General features: G+C 38.9%; 2 protein-coding genes across 7 annotated transcripts in view; one reads left to right on the top strand and one right to left on the bottom strand.

Moving 5' to 3' along the window:
• The window catches only part of TMA16 (translation machinery associated 16 homolog), a 74416-nt gene extending 57333 nt beyond the window's left edge, over window positions 1-17083 (top strand). The window contains exons 7-8 of one of the 2 annotated variants that reach the window (XM_027068407.2): window positions 3017-3127; window positions 14866-17083. In XM_027068407.2, the coding sequence (XP_026924208.1) occupies window positions 3017-3086 (70 nt within the window). In that variant the 3' untranslated portion in view covers window positions 3087-3127; window positions 14866-17083. Of the gene's footprint in view, window positions 1-3016; window positions 7302-14865 lie in introns of those variants that run through there. The other variant, XM_015063698.3, reaches the window with a different exon arrangement.
• The window catches only part of MARCHF1 (membrane associated ring-CH-type finger 1), an 853816-nt gene that overhangs the window by 24266 nt on the left and 804791 nt on the right, over window positions 1-24759 (bottom strand). The window lies entirely within an intron of this gene.

Here is a 24759-nt window from a genome sequence, read left to right as displayed (position 1 = left end):
ACACAATTAAGGCAGCCAAAGCCACCCATCTCCATCTATTTTCCAAGTTCAAATAGATTTTTTTTCTGAATACTGAGTCTCATAGCAGGGAAATACAGTCTGTTTTTGTTAACTATTTGTACAAAGAAGGGCAAGTGGGTAATTTACTCTGCATAAACTAGGTAGAATCATATAAAAGGCTGCACGATGAGAGCTTCTTTTCTGTTAGGATTGGAAAAAATATATCACAGGTTGCAATATATGCGCCCGTACGTTGTTATTCTTTTTTGTTTGGAAATTCAATTCAAAGTGTTATGTTAAGACTTCCCAAAGAAATACTATTTTGGGTGACAGATTTTATAAAAGGTTGAAGAGACTCAAACATCCCAAATAAAAAAGCATTAATGTGGGTGTGTGGATTATAATGCTGTCTTTCTTGAGGAATGGAGAACATGAAAGCCAGCCTGATAGGAAACATCCAGAAACCCGCCCCAGGGCTGCCATTCTTTCTTAGTGATTGCACAACCCAAGAAGTTACCTGAGAATGGATAAGTGAAAGAAATAGCTCATTCTCCTCCAAAAGTAATTAACTTGAATTTTATACACAATTACTCTTAATATTTAATTTTCAAAAACAAATTTTTTTGAGCCAACTGATCTATAGTACTTTAGAGAAGAGTTCATATTACTTTACAGTATTTACAGTAGTACTCAGAAACAGCCCAGTTGAGTAGAAACGTAGAGATGTTACATCAGGGCAAATCTAACTTATAACAAAAATCTAAGCATCACTGAAATACCATTTTAAAGCTCTAGGAAAAGGTGCACTTATTTATGCAATAGTAAGAAAAAAATTGTATAAATGTGCTTATCACATTAGCTTATGATGTGAGTAATAAGTTACTAAGAATCATGCTGATGCAGAGAAAGGTGTCAATTACCTGATAAGAAATGGTCAAAATGCAAAGACACTAGTAGAATCAGAGGCTAAGAGAACACAGAAGATGTTGGAAAGAGCCAGGCCGGGGGGGGGGGGGGGGGCGGGAAACAGGGAGAATTAGGGGCCGCATGGGGGGCAGGTGGTGAGGAGCATAAAGTGACAGTCAGGCCAAACAGGCAAGAAGCCACATGCTCAGAGATGCTTTGGAATGACGTGAATGAGAACACAGACTCTGGGGTCAGGCCAACCTGGACTAGAGTCCCAGGCAGGAAGTCTCAACTCTCTGATGTTGACTCTGATGTTGGGCAAGTAACCCACCTCCTCAAGCTCCAGTTACCTCACTGGTAAAATTGGGATGATCTACTATGTCTTATATAGGGTATTTGTTAGAATTATACACAGGAACATCCATAATAGTTAGCATTCAATTAACCCTCAAGTAAACCAGGGGTCCTTAACTGGTTTGTAAAACCAAGTTCCATATGGTTCTTAGGCCCATCGTGGGTTCACAAATATTAATTTTTGAATTCCTTGAAATGTAATAAACTCAGTTCTCCTTAGTCCCCAACACTCTCTGGTTTACACCCTGCTTACTTTACTCATTTATATTACCTGCTCGGTCCAACAGAATTTGTGATCCTTGAGGTTTTAGCCTCAATAAACAAGGTTTTTCAGAGATAGAAACCATGGGGTGAAAAACATATAATACTTTCTGAAAAGACCTGTGGATCTTAGGTGTGACTCAAGGGGTCTCAAGGACCACTAGGTACTAAAAGATGCTCAGAAGGAGCAATCTGGAAGACCCAAGTTATTGTACTGATGCGCTGGAAGGCGTTTATGGAAACTGCTATGTGAGAATATCAATAATACAGGTATTGTCTAAACATGTGTGGTCAGTAGATACAAAGTTACAAAAATATATGGGGGCACCTGGGTGGCTTAGCTGGTTAAGAGTCCGACCGACTCTTGGTTTCTATCTCACGGTTTCTGGGACTGAGCCCTGTATGGGGCTCTGTACTGACAGCACAGGAGCCTGCTTGGGAATCTCTCTCTCCCTCTCTATGCCCCTCCTCCACTCACTCTCTCTCTCTTTCTCAAAATAAATAAATAAGAACTTAAAAAATTGTAAAAGCCTATGAGCTATCTTAAATTCAGTCAAACTTACCAGGATTAAAATTCTCTTTTTGTAAAATGTGTGTATATTACATACTAAATATATATACATAAATATGAATTTGATGCTTAGTAAACATGTTTTCTTATAAACGCTCTCCCGAGCTCCCATTGTTTCCATTCAAGAAATTCATAAGCAATGAGATTTCCTTAGATTTGAGCAAGGTGTTTTTAAGTAGAAGAAAAAAAAAATTAGTACAATCATCCACTAGAGGGTGCAATGATGTCACAAATGAAGATGAGAGGGAAAAAAGAAAGAACTGGACAGCTAGGTCTGTGTAGAGGGGAGATGTGCTAGGAGGTACTCTGGCAGATCCGCATCAGAATTGACATGGTAATAGTTAAAATGGTAAATTCTGAGGCTCTGTCCCAGATCTGTATGAGGATCTAGAAATCTGCATTCTCAATAAACATTCCCGACTGATTTTTATGTATGCTGAAATTTGAGGATTACTTTTCTGAGGAAATAAAAATTTAGGGAAATATTTTAGGGAGAAAGTGTAATTTCTAATATTTTTCCACAAGAGTGAAAATATTTCTACCTCCCTACCAACCCCCTCAACCCCTCAACCCCTCTCGCCACCCACCCAAAAAAATTTCACCCTAATCTGGGCTGATTAGTATTGTCATGTAAGAACACAAATTACTTAGAGACTTAAGAGATGCACTTAAATAAAATTTATTTTGAAATATTCAACCAATACTTGGTTGTCTGTCTTTTCTTGAGTTCATGGTGAAAAATACCATATCATACATTTTGGAAGAGAGATCAGTGTATTACCACTTCAGGCATGCTGAGCTGTCAGAAAATCTACGGTGCTGTGTCCGTGGGGATATTTCATTATGGGATGTGACTTCATAAAGAAAACAGAGAGAATAACTGGATCACATTCCATAAAATGGCATATTCCTTCTTCTCTACAGATTTAAGACCTTGCGTAGGACTCCTGGAATTGCCACTGCCCTCTATGATGTTCTTCCCCAGAAGAAATAAACATGCCTCAGAAATATCCATTCCTCATGTTTATTTCATTTGTAAGTATCTCCTTTCCACCGTGTGCATGTGGGTCTTCATAGGCCATTGCTTGCTGGCTCTTTGTACCTAAAATGATCACAGCCTTGCAGTTTAGAAGAAAGTACCTATGTACTAAGCAGAATCATAGAGACTGGGAATATTAGAAGACCCAATTTTAAAAGACCCAAATTTAACCCCTCTCTTTCTACATGGAAAAACGGAGGCCCAGAGAACTGAACTGATTTGCCCAGAGCAATACAGTAGGTTATATGTAGATTTTTAAAAACTCTATTGAGTAGTAGATTTTTTCATTCAGGAGCTAATTACTGAAGCATCACAATGGGTCAGATATTTTCTAGGTGTAAGAGAACACAACCTAAATTCCTGCTTTCTTAGAGTTTACATTAGCATCATAATTGTGGAGCTTTGTGTATTAGAACAGGGAACTGTATTTGCCCATCAGACTTTGATTTCATAAATGCTTCTTTCTCTCAACTGTCTTGTGGTACATATGTGTGAATGTATATAGTTATCTTTCCAAAATATTCCTTCGGGTGGCAGCAAAGAAAAAAGCGAGTTTTCTCTGCGGCGTCTCTATTGTACAAAGTGTCAATTCTACTGACAGCTCATTGTCAATACTTATTTTTAGGAGTCAAAAAAAAATTTCTTCATCCTATTTCTAGCCTGCTTTAATAGTAGTGTCACATCTGAACACTGTATATAATGTTTTTATCATTGTAGCTGGTGTTTTTACTCTCATATAAAAATTTGAAATAAATTTGAAAAATAAATATCTCTTCTACTCCAGCTTAAATGGCAGCCAATGACCTTTACTCTAACTATTGATTCACATTTTAGATATAATAACACAAAGATAACCAAATAAAAATCAGTTTTAGCAGCGTTTTGACATCCAGCATAATTAGTTGACTCAATATATTACTTTTAAGCTTGTTTTGCATTTTAGAGACTGAGCCTTTGCTAAGAGTGTTGTCCTAAAACTGAAGCCTTTTCATTAAAAAGCCAAGTTCCTTGGGATTTCTAGGGGTATATTAATTTTGTAAATTGTATGTAAAACGCTACATTTACTTTTTCTGGGGAGAGGTCCATATCCTTTCATTGAATTCTCAGAGAGGCCTGAGACACTTTGCAGATTGAGGGCCTTTGCTTTAAGCTGCCTTTCCCTTTAATTGATTTAATAGTAACATATCCGCTTCTTACAAAATAAGGAAGCACTGGACCAGGGAAGGGTGGGAGGTACATATAATCTCTACAGGCTGGAAATGAAACTTATGGTTTGGGGACGTGACATGTTTGGAAAACAACCACAACTGGCCAGTTTCCTCATTTGCGGTACTCAGAATGAATTCCAAATCTCAAATGCCGATCCTCAGCCTACTGGTAGCTCCTTCTTGTTTGCAGGGGAATGTTCAACTGCATTCCTGCATTTTGCAGTATAGGAAAGGCAACCGTGTCCTGTCCTAGCACACTCAACTCTTGTGTTCTTCCATTTAAGAAGTTGCTTTGAACCAAGGAAAGTTTCTGGGTGGCCAAAAATTTTATGTCCTTTTAGAGGACACCGAAAACAACTTGTTCTGGACCTCCAGGTGCCCTTGCTGAGAAGTCTGTTTCAAGCAATGTATCCCTCATATCTGGTTGCTCTTTGTGTGGAATTTGTTGAGACACAAGTGATACTTGTTCACATTCTAGAATAGATTCCATTTTTCTTCCTAGCTTTTAAGACTCAGAAGTGAATACGAGAGGAATTCTTATTTAAAAGTTCTTATTTAATAGTTTATCTCCTCTCCCCCCGCCCCATCTCTTTGGAAATCTAATAAAAATGGGTTGGCCTGCTTCCTTCTCCATGTCCTTAATTCCCAGTCATTAAAATTCTGATAAGACATCATTTTTCAGCAGATTCAGTTGTCCATTTCTCTAATGCTACTGAATCCCTGCAAAGGGACAGGAATATGGTAAGCCAATGGTAAGCCAATCTAATATTATTCTAATAATTTGTTCTTATAAAAACCAAGAGGTGAAGTTCAGTTATCCACATTGAAAATGGAGTAGGAATGTTTAATATTCCCATTTAAACATCCCCTTTCTATTAAAGATCATAAAATGCTTTCAACGCTTGAGCTGAGCATGATAAGAAGGAGAAAGAGGATAAGGTGAATTATGTGAAAATTTACACAGTTCTGCGGGATGCAGATTTGCTTGAGGAAACTGCAAAGACTCAGAGCGTGAGCAAGAGGTTAAAAGGCAAGAGGTGAGGTGGGAAGAGTGGGCAGGACCGGATGGTGAAGAGCCTTGAGTATCAACCCAAAGGCAGGGAAAATGGGGCCTGAGATTGACAGACATTCATGTGTGGGGAAAAGTAGATGTCCTTCCCAGATTTCCTTCTCAGCATTTGTTCAAAATAAATTTCTGTATGATTAGTTGGAGTGAAAATCAAGACCACAAGGAACACAGATGTGGGCTGATCTCTTTGAGTGAGACAATGGAGAAAGTTTGTCTATCCTGAGGAAAGGAGAAGATGGAGGGGTTGAGAGTGTTGGGGGTAGCTGACCGAAGGCAGAAGCCCCTGGGCTTCATGGTGGGATTGCTCTCCTGCTACTGAGCTCACCAAATGGTGAGGTAAGTGAATTTGGGGACAAAATCCACAAAGTGACTCATCTTGGAGATCAGATTTATATGAACAGAAGTGGGACAGTCTATATGGACAGAGTATGTAGAAACAGAAAGTAGGCTGCAGGCATTTCCAGAAAGCAGGTACAAGATGTGGATGGTCCCAGGCCATGGATTTGAGGTGTGGGCCAAGTTTAAGCAATCTCCAAGGACTAAGAAAGGCTTTTAGAGTTTAGGGATACCAGGGTTTTTAAAAGGTCATTCTTATAGCTGTACGGAAGATAAAGTGGAGACAGAGAGTGATTAGCTAGTAGTTTCTGCTACTAGTTTTTCCCTCCAGGAGAGGGAAAGAAGTGATGTCTTGACAGTGGGTCTTATTAAATATAACTTCTACTTTGGAGAACACTGATTCCCTCATGCATAAATTCTCAACTTCCTGTCTTTAGACTAAATCCTCATTTATAACTGCACCACACCCTTCCTACTTCCTCTCCTCTTATCTAAGAGGACAAAGCATCCCTCTGCAGTCTAAATTAGTCACTTTCCATGACCCTGGACGATAGGTCTCATCTACCAGCCACTCTAGCAGGGGAGAACTTGGAGAATGGGTCCAACAGAGGACTACTTCGGGACCCATGGTTCAAGAGCCTGCAGAGTCTGAGTCACCTCACAAAGACCATCCATCCTGAACTTAAAAGACTCTGTCTGCACTTGTGCTCTGGCCTATCATTCATTCTATCACTGGAGCCCAGGAGGACAGGATTTTGTCTCCATGCACTGATCCCCCCATTGGCTACCAAAAAGGAGTCCCGCTGTCTGGGCCACAGTACTCTTCTCCTATCTGCATAGCAGGTACAGACACTCCCTTTTACAGTGTTCCAGAACATTTGCACGTAGAGGGGCTAGAGCCTTAAATACAATGCTGAGTAAGAGTTCTATTTTTAAATAAAAGGGAGACATTATGCTAACACACTTCAATAAAAACAGTTTTTAAAAGGTAACGATATATCATGAATGTCACTGTATTTCATTTTTAATGGCTGCATATATGCTATCAAATAGCAACTGAAGTCTCTATTAGCATCTCACTAATAGAAATTTTGGTTATTTTGGTTATTTTTTGCCTATCCCAAAGTCATACAGATTTTCTCGTATGTTTTCTCCTGGAAGTATTATTGTTTTAGGTTTTACATTTGTTTGTTCACTGTTATAGCTAATACTGTGCCAAGAATTCATGTAGCAAAATATTGTGCACACCCATGATTACTTCATTAATGTAAATCTTTAGAAATAAAACTTAATGGAGACATCGTATTACATATTTAAGACTTCTGGTATGTGTCAAATTTGCTCTCTGGGAAAATTATTCCACTCTGAGCATATTTGAAATGCCAATTTAACAGGATAAAATTGATACTAGATTGTTGTTGAAATGTTAATAGTTTAGATTGCTGTGTGTGTGTGTGTGTGTGTGTGTGTGTGTGTGTGTGTACTGATCATTTGCTTTTCCCCATACTTTTTTCCTCTTGGTTGCTTATTTTTGTGTTTTTTTTTAATATTTAAGAACCTTATACATTTATCTCCAGTTAAACAACAACAACAACAACAACAACAACAACAACACAGTCTCTGGTTCTCTGCTCCACCAAAAGCCATTTACTTACTGCTTCACAGGCAACATTTTAGAATGCATATTCTACCTTTCTCTGAATGTCAACCCTTTCTTACTTTCTGTAGATTCTTCAGCCCTCTGAAATCCAGCTGTCACAAATGTGGCCCCCCTGAAATGGTTCCTGCTAAAAATTACTGATGACCTCCTAATTTTACGTTTACTCAAAAGTCTTGTCTGTAGCACTCGACACTGCACTGCTGACTCTTCCAATTTCTTTTAAGCCTTAGGTTTCAAGAGTGTCACTCTTCACTGGTCTCTTGCCCCTTTCTGGCTGGTGCTGTTGAGCATGTCTGCTGGTTTCTCTTTTCCACTTGGCCCTACATCTGGGTCCCAGGGCTCCATCTTCCTCTACATTCTCATCATACCTCACTCCTCACTGTTTAACTTCATCTATTATCTGTCTTAACAATAATATTAATAGCCTTACATTATTAATTTTCAAAACCTCTCAATGATGGGCATCCTATTATTACTTCCATTGTAGATGAGGATGGGAGGTTGAGAAACTTGCCTATGGTCATCCTTCTTTCTGGCAAAGCCAGCTATTTTCAATTTGTGAACTACTCATCCTGTGTGAATTTAAATGCACTGTTTTCTCGCATAGAATGTCTTCAAATGTTTACGTCTCATTGGGAGACATCTAGTTACCACTCATAACCAATTTCAACTCCCTCTCTACCTGGGAAGCATTTTCTAACCTTGCAGGCAGATGCGATCACTCCCTACTTTGACCTATAGAGACAGTGTAGAATAGTGCTTAAAACCTGACTTGGGCATAACATTGATTTAAGACTGAATCCCAGCTCCACTGGGTAAAAACAGACACCTTAGACAGTTTATTTAACTTCTCTAAGCCTGAGTTTTTTCCCTTGTGACATTATGATAAGAATACCTATTTCATGTTTCTTGGGGGAGTTAAATGAGGCTGGGTACACAACAAAGCATGCAGCACAGTGCCTAACACCAGCAAGCAACCAGGAAATGCTGGCTGATTATTGTGGTCATTAACACAATGCATCTTAGAGTATAATTACTGTAAATGATATACACCTTTACCAAATTTACTTAATGGCAGCACAAGAGGAAAATTTCCCTAGGACCTCAGTGATCTGATAATCTATGTATTTGCTAAAATATTTACATTTGTATAAAATATTTATATCTGTATAAATTACTTAATTTACCACACTTCCTTCTTTGTTTTGGATGCTAATCCATTTGGAAGCAAATTATTCTTCCTGTCTAACTAGCACACAGAACCCGTGGTATGCATCTTCCTTATGTTTGTCTTAGGATTTTATTTCACTCGCTTCTTTTTCCTACAACCTCCTTAACAATTGGCTTCACTTTTTGGCATGTATTTCTGTAAGTAGGCTCAAATCCTTTGTGCATTGTGATGGAGTGCTAATAATTTTTGAAGGATATAACAGGAGAGGGCTGAGCTAAGTAACCTAAAAGGCTTTGTAGACTGACTGACGTTTGAATGCCTGACCTGTCAAATCACAATAATGGAAAGAAAATAATGCCAGTTCCTCAATAGTGGATATGATAATTTGTACTATTTTATATGGATAAAATTCTTTAGCTTGTTGAAATAAGAATGGCAGCTGAAAGGTGCCAAAGTAGGTTTTATCTAATAAACGTGCAACGTGAAAATGCTCTGAGCCATTAAGACCCACATAGAAACTTCATTTAAAGCCACATACTTGTGTTCTCAAACCTTTGGGAATCATGAAATGAAACATGGCTACCTTTTATGCAATCAACTTTTGAACAAAAATGTAAGGGGCAGGAAGTCTTATAAATATTTGAAAGACTAACTAGAAAGCCAGACCAACAGTACTGGATGAGTCACTAAGAATTACTTCTGATCACTATGTAAGTTAAATGTAGCCTGTGAGTTGTATTGCCAAGAGTAGGTTAAAAATAAAGTCTTCAAATTTTCAAACCTCAGAAAGAATCTTAACCTAACCCAATTTTTTTGTTCATAGTGAACTGAGAAAAGGGGTAAAATGATTCCTACTATCCTTTCATTGGGATTTTTAAAAAATGTTTATTCATTTTGAGAGACAGAGAACAAGCGGGGAGTGGGGGGCAGGTAGGGGGGAGCAGGCAGAGAGAGAGGGAGACACTGAATTCGAAGCAGGTTCCAAGGCTCTGAGCTGTCAGCGCAGAGCTGAATGCAGGGCTGTGACTCACAAACCATGAGATTCTGACCTGAGCCAAAGTCGGATGGGTAACCAAATGAGCCACCCAGGCACCCCAATTGGGATTTTCTTTTAAACCAACCACTCAAACAGCCCAGATACCTGAGGGAACACTTTCCGCCTGATGTCAGTCTCTGAGTTCCAGCATGATGCTAACCCAGGTTCTCAGAGAATAGTGGAGTCATATCAATAACATGGAAGAACTCTCAAAACTGGTCTTTGTCTCTTAAAAAAGGAGAAAATATACAACAGGTGGGTGATAGTAATTCCAGAAAGTACTTCGTCTTTTAAGTGATTTAATTTCACAAACCATGAAAAAGCTGTTGATTGCAATCAATTTACATAGAAATTAGCCAAAATATGTCAACATTGTTACTAGAGCTTCAAAAAATGTAACTGCTTGTAGGAAACAACCTCACATCTCCTGGAAATGGGGAGATAGGACATAAATGCTACAGAATTATTTTAACTTCAATGCTTTAATACACACATTATCCCTCAAGTCAAATTATTCTACTGTAATGACACGATATCTTATAAAAAAAAAAGTAATAGCTTTGTGCATACAGGGGATGTTTGACCCTGTGTATTCTAAGAGATGATTGTGATTTAAGGTTTGCAACATGGAAATGGTTTTCTAGAGGGGAGAAAACATGAAGTGGGTTGCCTTGACAACATGGGTTAGTTGCATCAAGAAATCCATGGCAATGCAGGACCTTCTGGTATTTCAAGATTGCAAACTATCTACCAAATTATATTAAAAGAAAACTAATCTCACGGTAAGGCAGTGTTACCTGACCTATGAAATACTAGTTCTCACTTTTTATCATGAACCTTGTTAGGAAACAGATGAAACATCCAAGTGGACAAGACATTCAGTCAGCAAAGCAGGCAAAAAAGCAGCAAGTGCAAGGTTTTATTTAAGAGTCTGCTCCCCTCCCCCCTAGACCCCGCCGCATGCTAACAGGAGCCCAGGAATTCCTGCATATTCTCTGAAAGTCCATTCTACTAAGAGGAATGTATCTTGCCCTGATTCCCTAGCAGTCTCCCACAAAGCCTCTCTAGGAGGAGTATCACCTGCCATATTGCATGTTCTTAAGTAATGAACATAATAAGGATTAACAACAAAGCTACTTATTAGTTGAATAGAAAACAAAACCTGTTAACATGTATGCCCTTAGTCCAATTATCTTGGCAGGACTGAGGAGAGATTTATCTGTAAATCATCAAGCCTCCAAGACAAAGCCTGTTTCAAAAACCTACGTTATTGAACAAGCTTGTTTCCTTCCCCCAGCAGGCACCGCTTTGTGGCACTGTTCTAAGTACACAATTTCGATACTCTGCTTCTAAAAAAAATCACCATAAAGCAATTTTGAATGGGGAGTTCGGATTTTCCTTTCATAAATGATTTTTTCTAAGGCAAGCAGAACTATGCTTTTCGTTGGCTTAACGTGCAGTAGGATTTCGTTTTCAGCACAGTCTCATGCTGTGATTCATGTGATAGTGCTAGAGATGGGCTGAGTGAAAGAGACATACTGCGTGGCTGGGCTGACCTTCCCTTTTGTGCTGCCTAGCTTTAAAGATCATGGAAGGGAAGCGGGACCTGAGAGAGACATATTAGGAGCAGAGGAACTGCCTCTGTAATAACAAAGTTGAGAAGCACTAGCCCAAGCACCCACGAAAGCTCAGATAGTATAAATGGGTAGACAGAGACAGCTCCAAACAATGCAAGGCCAAGGTAACCTAGGGAAGTACACCACTGAATACGAAGGCTAAGAGCAAAGAAAGGCTTTGTTCCAAGTTGCATTTATTTTTTTCTCCAGGCTAATAGGCAGCCTAATAGATAAACCCATCACCTGCATTAAAGGCCTGTGTTACTCATGAGGCTCTGTATCTCTTGGAGGCAAAGCCCGACACTCCAAACCTATGAATAATTAAAAGGATGGCAAAGGATGAATGGACACTTTGCTTTTTATGAGCATGTTTAGAAGTGACAACACTACAGGCATAGCATCAACAATGGCTCAGTGACTAGATAGCTAGAAAAATGGGCACATTATTTGGGAAGTGTGCCAAAGAAGTAGTCATGGAGAGCTTCTGATTTAATCCTAAACATCAGGCTTTCTCAATCAAGATAAGAATGTCAGGGCACCTGGATGGCTGAGTTGGTTAAACCTCTGACCCTTGATTTCGGCTCAGGTCATAATCTCACGTCGTGAGATGGAGCCCTGAGTCCGGCTCTGTGCTGACATCGCGGAGCCTGCTTGGGATCCTCTCTCTCACCCTCTGCCCCTCTCCCACTCACAAACTCTCTCAAAATAAATAAACATTAAAAAAGATAAGAATATCAAGAATTCAAGCAAATACCAAGCTATTACTTGCCTTCTTAGCCAAGTCCTTTAACCTTATCAATTGATACACTTTCCATGCAAACACTCATTGGACCACAGGAAAACAGGAATTTATCCAAGAAGACAGAACTCATCTTTCTCCAGTGACTTCAGTTCTCATAATAAGTGACCCATTTGATCTTTGGTTTACTTATTGTGACCACACATAAGTCAGTCTCACATGGGAGCTATTTGGGTGACATATGTGAGTCTATCTTGTGGTCGCATTGAAGAAAATCCCTCTGTTTTAGAGAAGAAAACTAGATATATCTAAATAAAACCTACAGTTGGTGAAAAGCAACAAGGATGACACAGAAGGAAATCTTCCATTCTGGTCCTTATTTTACACAAATGTGTAATTTTGAGTAAGATGGTTAATAATCTTTGGGTCTCGTGTTTTTTTTCCTTGTAAAATAAAATGTTAGGGGCACCTGGATTGTTTAGTTGGTTGAGCGTCTGACTTCGTCTCAGGTCATGATCTCACAGTTTGTGAGTTCAAGCCCCACATCAGGCTCACTGCTGTCAGCGCAGAGCCCGCTTCAGATCCTCTGTCCCCCTCTCTCGGCCCCTCTTCCCACTCACACTCTCTCTCAAAAAAATAAATAAACATAAAAGAGAATGTTAGGTCTGCTGGTTTCCAATCTTATGTAGAGGCCAAAGGTTTTTCAGTTTCAGAAGCTATCAGAGGTCAAAGGGGAATGAAAAATAGGAAGGATTCTGGGTCTCCCTCTTTTTACTTTTCTCACTGTTCTAATCAGAGTATTTCGGCTTTTACCTCTTTTGCTATTTACTCTTTTATTTAACATTTTAAACTAAACTTTTAATTTTGGAATAAACTAGAAATTTATGGTTTCCCCTAATGTTCACATCTTATATTACCATGGTACCATTTGTCAAAGAAACCAACATTAGCTTCCTAAATTTTAACTGAACTCTAGACTTTATTAGGATTTCACCAATTTTCTCACTTTTTCCTTTTAAATTTTTGTTAGATACTGTTCCCTGATGAAAGTTCCAAGGCCATCTTTCAGAGTTTGGCAACTATGGGAGAGGTATAAAGGACAATCTCGTACCTGAGGCTTTCTTTCTGATACCATCAGAATGATTTAAAATTCTGAGTTAGGACTATTTTCTCCTTATTTAAGTCAATGCTACAGAAAGCATGGTTCTGCATTGGCATCACCCGGGAGCTTGTTAGGAATGCAAAATCTGAAGCTCCACCTGAGGTCCACTGAATCATCAAAACTTGATTCATATTTTGATAACTATTTCCATAAATTTATAGGAAAAGCTCATTTTAAAGGCTGCATAGAATTTCATTGTATAACAGTCTCCTGCTCTACCCTTCTGCACCCTTCTTTACCATCATCTAGAAGCAATCACTTAAAATATGGGAGGTGATGGTTCTGATATTTACCTCTAGCATTTAATATAAATTACTTCTGCTATTAACTCACTGATACTACACATCATATTTTGATCCATTATTTTTTTTTATTTAAAGAATTTTTTTTTACATTTATTCATTTTTGAGAGACAGAGACAGAGTGTGAGGAGGGGCAGAGAGAGAGGGAGACACAGAATCTGCAGCAGGCTCCAGGTTATGAGCTGTCAACACAGAGCCTGACCCGGGGCTTAAACTCACGGACTGCAAGATAATGACCTGAGCCAAAGTCAGACACTTAACTGAACCACCCAGGCGCCACTTGATCTGTTATTATTGTTGTTGATGATTTAATGCTAACCAGAATCTTCCTCACTCACATCCAGACTCCCAGGGTAACTGAATGGCTATTTTGGTTAAATCAGTACAAGAAATTATATTATAACTATATAAAAGAGTATTCATTAAGAAGTCAAGTATTACTCTAGATGACTGTTTTTTTCAGTGTCATCTGGAGGCCCTTTTAAGGGAGCAGGTGTCAAAACTATTTGCTAATTCTTAAAGATTTGTGAATGGTAAGATGTTCCAGGAGGTACATGATGTATCACAACAGACTGAATGCGGAAGCACAGATGAGATGTCAGTTGTTTTCTGTTAGGCCAGACATGAAAGAGATCTGCAAAATGAAAACCAACTGAACTCTTCTCATTGAATAGTTTTTGTTTTGGAAAATACAATTTTTCACAGAAATAGACTTAACATGTAAATGTTTCCGGTTAATTTAAAATGATTTAGTAAGTATATGTGCGACCATTTCTCAGTTTCAGTTTCTAATATGGTAAACATTGATGGATATAACCCTCATAAACTAAAGCTCTTTGCTGTCTTCAATAATCTGCAAGAGTGTAAAGGAAGTATTGAGGCCAGAAAGCCTCAGAATTGCTTCTCTAGAGAAATAATTCACGTCATCAATAAAGTTCTATTGCTTTTTAAAGATAATTCCTTTTTATTTGCTAAGGATCTACCTACCTTATTTTTTATATCTTTCATTGCATCTATCCAAAGCCCTTTAATTTTATTTCTTAAGCAAATCAGATATCCTATCAAACTGATTTTTTTCCAGGGACCTCTAACCTTGAGGCTTCTGTTTTATTCTACATTCTAAGCTGGTCACTGTCATGGTCTCTTTTTCTATTTTTTCTTTTTTCCCCTTCTACTCTCCTCTTCTGCATCCTTCCCTGTGGTGATTGCTTTCAAATGGCATAGAAATGGTTGGTGCACAACCTTTGTCCTGGAAGCTCCTTTGCTTCCCTGCTTTGTTGCTTCCTGTGCTTCTCCAATCCTAAGGTTTTTCCTGTATCCAGTTCCTTATTTTGCTCAAGCATTTCCTCGAAAAGTTCCCTAAGAGGGCATGGGATATAAGTTTTAGAATCCTTGCAGTGCCTGAACATCTTTATTCTATTCTTATGTTTTATAGGCGTACCTGCTGATTACTAAAGTTGTGGATGAATATTTCTTTAGAATATTCAAATTCTTACTGCATCGTCTCTTAAGCATGTGTTGTTGAGAAGACCACCATAATACTGATTACAATGGGATTCACCAGAAGCTCCTTGGAGGCTTCCAGAATTTACCATTTTTTATTAATACTTTGTATTCTGATTTTTTACAATAGCATACCTTTAGCTAAGTCTTTGTTCATTTGTGCTGGATAATCATACCCTTCGTGTTGCAGAAGCAACCTTGCATTATTTCTTTGATAATTTTCTCTGCCTTCTTCTTTATTTTAAGCATAAGGGAATTTTCTTAATCCAATTCTAGCCTTCTTTTATTAAGCCTTTATAAAAACTGTTTTACTCCTTTTTTTGCCCTTTTATTTTAGTTTCTGAAATACTTGCTCAACTTTCTTTTTCAAGCATTTCACTGAATGTTTTTATTAGCTACTTGACTTCTAAGGGATTTCCAAAAATCTACTCTTTCATTTTTTCTAAATTGATGGGAGCTTGAAACATAAATATGCAACTTAACCAATTGAGATTTCTTTGTCAAGTTCTGATGCCAATGCTAGAGCAGCTTCCTGAAGAATACTGAAAAACTCATCCTTTCCCTCCCCACTGAAGTGTTTATTTTTTTTTAATTTTTTTAATGTTTTATTTATTTTTGAGACAGGGAGAGACAGAGCATGAACAGGGGAGGGTCAGAGAGAGGGAGACACAGAATCTGAAACAGGCTCCAGGCTCTGAGCTGTCAGCACAGAGCCCGGCGCGGGGCTTGAACTCACGGACCGTGAGATCATGATCCAAGCCAAAGTCGGCTGCTTAACTGACTGAGCCACCCAGGCGTCCCATGGAAGTGTTTAAATATCACTTGGGTTGTATGTTACAATTTTCAAGCCCTGACACCCTCCAATTTCCACAAAAATCTAAATGCTTTATGAAGGAGGTAAATGATGACCAATGAAGAGCAGGCCTTCTTAATTTGTCATGACTTTGGTTGGGGTGTCTCTGAACTAAACTCAATGGGTAAACTTGGAGCTTAATTTCTGCTACTTCCTCAAAGGGACTCAATCACTGTCTGATTCAGAAATTTGGACGAAGAGATACTCAATGGGAAGACAGAAGATACGGGCCCTGAGAAAAGGTGAAGGGATTATTTTTCTTACAGAATAATCCCTATGCTTGGTGCCTTTTGACTTGGATCAGCCCATTAAAGGTGTTAGGAAATACCTTTGTGATGATCAGGCCTTGGATCACAGGCCTTCCTCAAGAGCTGTGTGGCTGAGGTAGAAAGACTGAGGATCATGTCAGCCAGCCCCTCTTAGTTGGGGCACCTTAAGGAAGAGATACTTATTTAGGCTGTGGGATCATCTTCCCCAGGTGAGGCACCCAGTTGCACAGGGAATTGTGGTCTAAGGAAAATGGTGGGGGGAGCAGTTTAAAGTTGTTCAGGGCCAGAAGGCTTAGGTACATCAGGTGCATGGCACTGGAACTCCAGGACTCACAGGACAAGTGTCCACAGCAGCTGTGGGTCAGGGGGCCTTTCCCTCTGTCACTGAAGTGACACGGTTTGGTGCTCTTGGTGACAGTAGTTGCTGTTTTTTACTGCTGTTTCTTCCACTTCACACCATGATTCTTGAACTAAAGCATTACCACTGGCTCATCAAGATTGAGGGTTGAAGTCATGTACCCAGTCTGTGTACTTGGTCTTTTAGAACACGTCTTCCAATACTCTAAACTGTTCCAGGGCAGGCTGTGTGGACCCCAAAAGCAACTTTGGCTCTGATGACATGAGATCCCTATGTCCTATCCCTATGAATGCCATAGTTCAATCAGCGGGGTCACTCCTGACTCATACTGCAGTGTCTCAGTTTCCTGTTTCCTCTGACCACATGTAGAGTTATGAATTCTAAATAAAATTGCATTTAAAAAGGAGAGTTCTACTGCTTTAAACAGCTTCAGAAACCAGTTGTAATTGCAAAAAATAATTTTAACATGAAAATTTGGGGACCACAAAAAATACTCAAAAGTTGAAATTAAAGTCATTTCGGGGCACCTGGGTGGCTCAGTTGGTTAAGCATCGGACTCGGCTCAAGTCATGATCTCGTGGCTCATGAGTTCAAGCCCCGCACAGGGCTTTGTGCTCAGAGCCTGGAGTCTGCTTCGGATTCTGTCCCTCCCCCACTCACACTCTGTCTCTCTTTCAAAAATAAATAAACATAAAAAAAAAAATAAATAAATTCATTTAAAATTTACATATACTCATAGTTAACATTTACTCTCACATATTCCAGATACACTGCTAAGTGCTTTATGTGTATTATCTCATTCAGACCTCCTACCAACCATATGAGGGGGTACATGTTTTTATTATCTTCATTAAGCACATGAAGAAATACAGGCATGGAGAAATTAAGTAACTTGCTACAATGACCACTATCAAGGACCCAAATCCTGACAGGCTGACTCTAGGGCTCAAGTTCTTGATCATCACATTAGTCAGATGGACTTAATAAAACTAACTGAATTATGGATTACTTTATATAAGAAGTCTTTAAAAGAAATATTTCAATGAACCTATAAAAATGATTAATTACCATATCAGGTGTTCATATACAAATAACTCTTGTTACACTTAGTACAACCCTTTAGAAGGTAAACACAAAATACATTTTGTGCAAATATGCCAGGCGAGAATAATTGTTTTAACATTTTGTATGAACTCCTGAAAAGGTTTTAGTATGTTGATATTTTTCCTGTCTCAATTCTGCTTACTTTATTAATTTGCTCAGCAAATTCCCTTTAGAATTTGCAAGCTTAAACTATCCAACTCTTGGATGACTATATATTCAGAACTGCTGGACTACAAATTAATCAAGTATGCACCTTGAAAGTAATCCAATGTTCAATGAATAGTTCTTTAAAAACGTGCATGCTACGCTCTTGTTGGCCTTAAAGTGAATTCAATCCTAAATATTGATTTCGTAAGACTGGAAAAGTGAACTGGTCACAGTGTTGATAATGGAGAGCTGGGGAAGATATCACTTAGTAGGAAATTACTGTTTACAAAGTACTTTTACTTACATCATTTTATTTCTCAGGATAATCCCGAAAAGTTGGCAAATAAGATATTATTGCCGTCCTTCCATCTTCCATTTTTCTGACACAATGCATTTCAGGTCATGAGACTCAACTAAAGGCACAAAGCAATTTCATTAAGGGTTTGACTCCAGCTGTTCTGTACACCCCATCTAGGTTCTTTCCACTGTGCCATGTTATACCCCACTGGGCAATACTTGCAGAGACACATGGGCATTTCTGTCCAGCAGAGATCATCAACTCTTGGTCTGCAGGCTGATTCTGGCCTTCAGATGTGTTTTGCTTTGCCTGAATAGTTTTTAAGTTTGAATTAGTTACGGTTATTTTTCTAAATTGGAAGAGATAAGTTAAATCTAGAATTTTAAGATTCTCCTGACAAAGCAGTTGATTTGACAACAGTCAACTAGAGATGAGTAGCTACTACTCTGTTTAGAGTAGGCACATCTATTCCGTAATGCCATTGTCACCACTTCTCCTTATCATATTCCCTGGACTGCACTAGTTGCCATTTATCATCATAAAATCAGACTTCTTCATTCATTTATATAACCTGTTTCCTGACATAAAGTAAATTATCTGTGGGACTGAGCAGCATTCCACAGACATTGTTGGTAAGTTTTCTCAGCCAATGTGGACAGGATTGTCTTTGTGCATCTTCTTAGCTCTGGTTCCTGACAGTCATTTGGCAATCTTTTCATCTTAATTTTCTTTATTAAATTGTTTCCCTGATGGACAGGGAGACAGTTGTGAAATTAAGGACTTTTTCACCTAGAAATCCCCATAAATTTTCTTTCAGTTATAATTTAACCCTATCTAGAGTTACTATATAGGGTTACTATATATTAACCCTATCTAGAGTTACTAAAATTGTTTCCCAAACCCTTTTTAGGTCTATTTCAAAATATTATAACTAACTCATTTTCAAACTCCCTGCCTTCATTCCTACCCGACAAGAATGTATGTCCTCTAAGATCAGAAAATTTTTCTCGTTCATCACTATAATCTTATGACTGGTAATCTTATAGTAGGTACTCAGTAAATACATGGTGACTGAGTGAATGAAATGGGAGTAGTGAATCATAATGGACATTACTGGAAGCTCTCAGTGTGGTCCTTCAGATACAGTTGGCTCTGGGGGTGGTCTTATATAGGAGGAGTCCAATGGGAGTTTATCAGTGCTTAAGATATAAGTAATTTCCTAGATACTGAAAAGATCCAGCTCAAAAATTTGTTAGTTTTATTCACTGACAAAAATACTCCATTGAAATATCAACTTTTATATTAAGCTAGCTCTGTATTTACAGAAACTCTAAGTTTCAAGAAAATATAATTATCTTTCATAGACTCACTAAACTAATTTGCTTAGACCTTCAATCTACTCTGGTTTTCTTTACTGTGCCAGGGAGAAAATGGCTTTCAGCCCAGCCTGCCTCTTTTCTTAGGGTCAGAAATCTTCTATGTATGTCTCAGGGCTGCAGAACAGCTTGCTGTCCAGAACTACTTTAATTTACTTTAGCCTTTAAACACCTGCTTACAACTCATGAGAAAAAATGAAGTGTGGCCTGGACCCTTATATCTAGCTAGCTTCTACTCACCTCTCAGGATGCCTCCTCATCCTCAATTGGCCTCAAACTCTCCTTTCCTCTCTTTGCTTCTTTCCTCCTTTTTCTCGTCTCCCTTTCTTCTCTCCTGTCTTCCTGTAGACATGCTTTTAATGGTTTTCTTTTGTTTGTTTGTTTGTTTGTTTTAACGTGTATTTATTTTGAGAGAAAGAGAGGGAGAGACGGAGATCATGAGTTGGGAAGGGGCTGAGAAAGAGGGCGAGAGAAAATCCCAAGCAGGCTCTGCATTGTCAGCACAGAGGCCGATGTGGAGCTCCATCCCACAAGCAGTTCACGACCTGAGCTGATACCAGGAGTCAGACGCTTAACCAACTGAGCCACCCAGGTGCCCCATAATGGTTGTCTTTTCTTCAATATACAGTATATCTTATTTTTCTCACCATGATTTGCTTCAAAGGGTAATAAGAAAGATTAAGAAAGCACATATGTTACTTCTTTTAGGATCTGGACCTTGGACTTCTTTGTTACTCAGCACCCTGTCCTATGGAACTGTTAAGAGTAGGCAGTTAGTTGCAACTGTTAGGCTTTAAAGGGACTGGAGGCCGGCAAAGGGGTAGTCATGGCCAGCTATGGGGCAAGTTAGAGATCTGCCCTGGCAGCATTCCGAAAACAAAGCCTCAAGAAGCCAGATCAAGCCAGACAGGCTCAAGACAAAGAAGGCCCTCTAACCAAGTACCAAGTAAGGGAGAAAAGGCACGAAACCCTGCCCCCAAGATATCCCTTCCCCAAGTAATATATTTTCCACACCCTAGTTAACATCTGTTAAAAGACAGAGACCCTAACCTCGAGAGCAGCTATCCTTGAGCTCTCCCACTCTCACATTTCAAGAGTGTACTCTCCCTTTAATAAACTTTCCTACTTGTACCACTCAACTGTTGTTTCTCATCTCTCCTTGGATTCTTTATGGTGATGAGACCAAGAGCCTCTGGTGATATCATGGGATGGACTGGTGGAGGCATCAGGGCCCAGAGTCTCCCCGGTCCACCAAGGAACACAACCTAAGCTACTGTGGATATGAAGAATTCTCTCTATACCAGTTTTTCCTTTCCTTCTGAACATTTAAAATTCACTTGAATATAAAATTTCTTTGTTTTCATTTCCTTTTAAATAAGTGGATTCCTCACTTTGCTTTTTATGAAATCACAGAATTTTAAGTTGGAAGGAAATCAAAAGATCATCTCATTCAGTCCTTGTTTTACAGATGGAGAAACTGAGGCACAGCTCAGAATGATTAAGCTTCAGAACCAGAATTAAAATCTGACATCCTGACTCTTAACCCAGCACAGTGTTTTTTTTTTTTTTGTTTTGTTTCGTTTTTTTTTTTTTTTTTACTGTTTGAATTGTTTCTTCTTTTTAACTTAGCTACTTTCCTTATATGTCAGTGAAAAGAGAATTTAAAAATATTTATCATTCTTGGTGTTTTGGATTCTCTGTGTTAGGGTTCTCTCTCTCTTTTTCGTCCCATCCTGTTTCCATGTGGAAGGGCTTCTGTTAGAATAACATAGCTCATCTCTATCTGTCCATCACTCACTTCTCTACCAGAGGAAATGGGGGAAAAAAACTGGGTATGGACTTCTGCCTCTGTTCTGCTTTCCCCACCTTTTATAACATTCCATGCTATACATTTCACAAGGGCAGGTTCTGCTACACCTGTGGCTGAGTGGGTAAATTCACCTAATTTGGGGCAAAACGTTCATATGAAAGATAATAGCACTGGTATGGTGAGGCAGTGGGTGGTATGTCTCTGTGGGAAAAAAAGGAGAGCAGCTACTTGATGGTAGAGAAAAATAGAAAATTGGATCGGAGCTGGTTTGTGAGAGATTAGGTCTCTTTGGAGTGAAATCTTTCAGACATCTGTATTACTAAAATGTTGATAATAGCATACAAGCATTTGATGCACAGACAATAGGGTTAGACACTATCATTCCAGAGAGATGTCAAAGTCTTCCTCATTTCTCTCTTGTCAATGCAATAGAAAAGCAATTTGGTTTGGTCTACAATATTTGCTTTTGAAAAAAACATGTTGATTTCCTCGGGCCTTAATTTTAAAAATTCACTCAAAAATTTACAAAGAAATTTTTCTTAGATTTTACGCCAAGATTTGAGAAACTGGATAAATGAATTAAGAAATAATTCCAGCTGAGAGAGAAAAGTCTTTAGCTGGAGGAAAATTTAAATATGAAAGTAATTTGAAACTCAGTTGTTATAGCATCTTAAGAAAAATGAAAGTGAAGCACAAATATAACTTCTTTCTCATTAAAAAAACCTCAATCATAAGATGATGCTTTGGGGAAATCTTTATTTGTAAATCTGTGTGTATGTGTGTGTGTGTGTGTGTGTGTGTGCACATAGATGTACATATGCTTCTGCACATTCTAATTTGATGCTTTTATGCTTTCCATATGGATCATTGTAATATTGATTCCCTCATTTCAACCATAGTTTATGTTTCAAATATCAAAAAACAAAGTATATAAAAGAAGTTCTATTTTGTGGGCCCTCTGTCCTGGTCAAAATAAAACTGTATTTTCACAAAGATGGAACTATATCCTGTTAAAGACTTCAAGAGCAAATCTAATCAGGTTAAGTATTTCTTTTCATATCTAGAATAGTAACACAAGGTGACATTCTTAGCAAGGAAGTGAGGTTATGTTCTTCAAGCAATAATTTTCAAAGAAAGAAACAGAACTGAAGTCATATATAATTGTATCTACTAATAAGGAAGTACGGAAGAGAAATGTTCCAGCCAACGATGATTACTCAAGAATTGTTTAAGTCTCCTTTGTGACAACCTCTTGTCAAATCCTGTTTCTATATCCAAATTCTCTTTCCCCAGTGTCCTGGATATCCAATTGCTAGGTAATATCTTCTTGATTTGCCTATGTTATGTGAAGCTTGGGCAACAAGAGGAAAGTCATTTTTTTATGTATTTATAGTTACTGTTAAAAAAAGAAATCCTTTTATATGGACAGTCCCGCAAATAAACACCAAACATATGATGGCTTGCTCTCTTTGAATTACCTTCACCATTCCCTCTGGAGTTACAGAAAGTTCTTGATTCCCCCACACCACCATCCCATTGACTACCATGCTTTTCAAATTTATTACAAAATATTGTAAGTAATTCATCTTTTTCCATCCTTCCTGCAGTGGGCTGTATGCTCTTGGACAGCCGGTTTTTTTCTCTATTTGGTTCCCTATTGAACACAACTACCGTGGTAGATAGTACAGTGAGTTGAGTGAATAAGTGAACTGGGCATGACTGGAGCTTTCTCAGAGCAATCATTCAGAACACAGTCTGATACTGGTTGGAGTTCACATCTGCCTAGAGGGAGGACTGTTTATGGATGGAAGCTTCACAAACGAATACGTTCTTCTGCTGCCCACAGAAGAATATTTCTATTTTGAACAAACTATTCTGTGATGCTGACCCCAGCTGCCTAGTCTTCTTGTTCTTGAAATTTTAAAGACGAATTCAATTGTCGGAATTCTCTCAAAAGACAAAAGGATGAGGCCCTATAATAAATCCCAAGTATCTATTAGAAAAAAGCATGAGACACTTATATTTTCCATCTTATTTGACATAAGACATGTTGGCATTGCTATCTACTCATATTTAATATTATTTTAATTAAAATGTCAGTTGTAGTTCTGAGGGGCGCCTGAGTGGCTCAGTCAGTTAAGCGTCTGACTTTGGCGCGTTTTGTGAGTTCGAGCCCCGCCCCCCGTTGGGCTCTGTGCTGACAGCTCAGAGCCTGAAGCCTGCTTTGGTTCTGTGTCTCCCTCTCTCTCTGCCCCTCCCTTGCTCACACTGTGTCTCTGTCTCTCTCAAAAATAAACAAACATTAAAAAATTAAGAAATATATATATATATATCAATTGTAGTTCTGAGGGCATTGTAGAGGCTGATTTTAGGCAACAGTCTTGAGCAACAGAAACTTAAGCAAGGGAAAAGGACCCACAGTGACCGCCGAGGTGACGCAAACAGGCTCATTAAGCAACCCACCTTGAAACAGTCATAGACTCTAACTGAGCAGTTACAACCAGGCACGGTTCCTGAGACTTCCAGAAGAGAGAATTCCCTGTGTCTCCATACTCCCTTACTCAGCCCTGTAACTGTGGCTCCTCCCCACTCCCTCAATGCAGACAGTCTCTCCTTTGCTGTCCTGCCCACTGCTCCTTCGTAGTGATTCAATAAACTCCTATGTCTTGTTCTGCTTCAGGTGAATCCCCTCCCCCCGCCCCACCATGCCACCGCCCCCATTCAGTCCAGACGCCCCACAGATATGAACGTGTTAAGGCAATAAAACAAACATAAAAAAACTAAAGCAAAACGAAACGATTTTAGTAGAAAAGATAATGCTCCAACTGAGTTGAAATGCTTCTCTTTTAATGATCTTTTTGTTATTTTGTGGTTTACCTGTCCTTTCCCTTCCCAGGGCTATCAGCTAAGGAGACTGTTGGGGTCCTCCTTCTCACCAAAAGAAGCCGTGAGAAGTAAGGGGACCTGTTGGTGGCAGACAACACCACCACTGGATAGAGAAATTTGCTGTGAAGAGCTTACGTGGCTCATTTGGAAAGTGTTATGTTGAAAACAAAATAATTTTTTGAGTGTTCTAAATCACTGCACTTAGGGCTCCTATAATAATGGAACTGAAACACAGCAAGATGACAGGGCTAGTATGCATTGCAAATGATGAGTATGGATAATTTTTGCAAGTATAAAGAAAGTTTCATCTAGCCTCATACTAGGGCTAGGGCAGAGATTTTCATTGCCTCCAAGCTTATACATTTCTGAAGAAATGAAACAGCAAACCTACTCCCCAGAACTGGGCTCTGATTATAAGGAAACCTCCTGGAAACATCAAAACCTTATTTGATGGGGCGCCCAAGTGGTTCAGTCTGTTAAGCATCCGACTTCGGCTCAGGTCATGATCTCACAGTTCATGGGTTCAAGTCCCATATCGGGCTCTGTGCTGACAGCTCAGAGCCTGGAGCCTGCTTCTGATTCTGTCTCTGACTCTCTGCCCCTCCCACATTCATGCTCTGTCTCTCTCTTTCTCAAATATAAATAAACATTAAAAAATATATTTTCTGAGGGCTTTTTTTTATCATGTAATTCCAAGTAAAACTGAGAAGTAAGAAGGATGCCAA

This window comes from Acinonyx jubatus, chromosome B1 (assembly GCF_027475565.1).
Source record: "Acinonyx jubatus isolate Ajub_Pintada_27869175 chromosome B1, VMU_Ajub_asm_v1.0, whole genome shotgun sequence".
NCBI classification, from domain to species: Eukaryota; Metazoa; Chordata; class Mammalia; order Carnivora; family Felidae; genus Acinonyx; species Acinonyx jubatus.
This window is presented reverse-complemented; position numbering and strand designations above follow the sequence as displayed.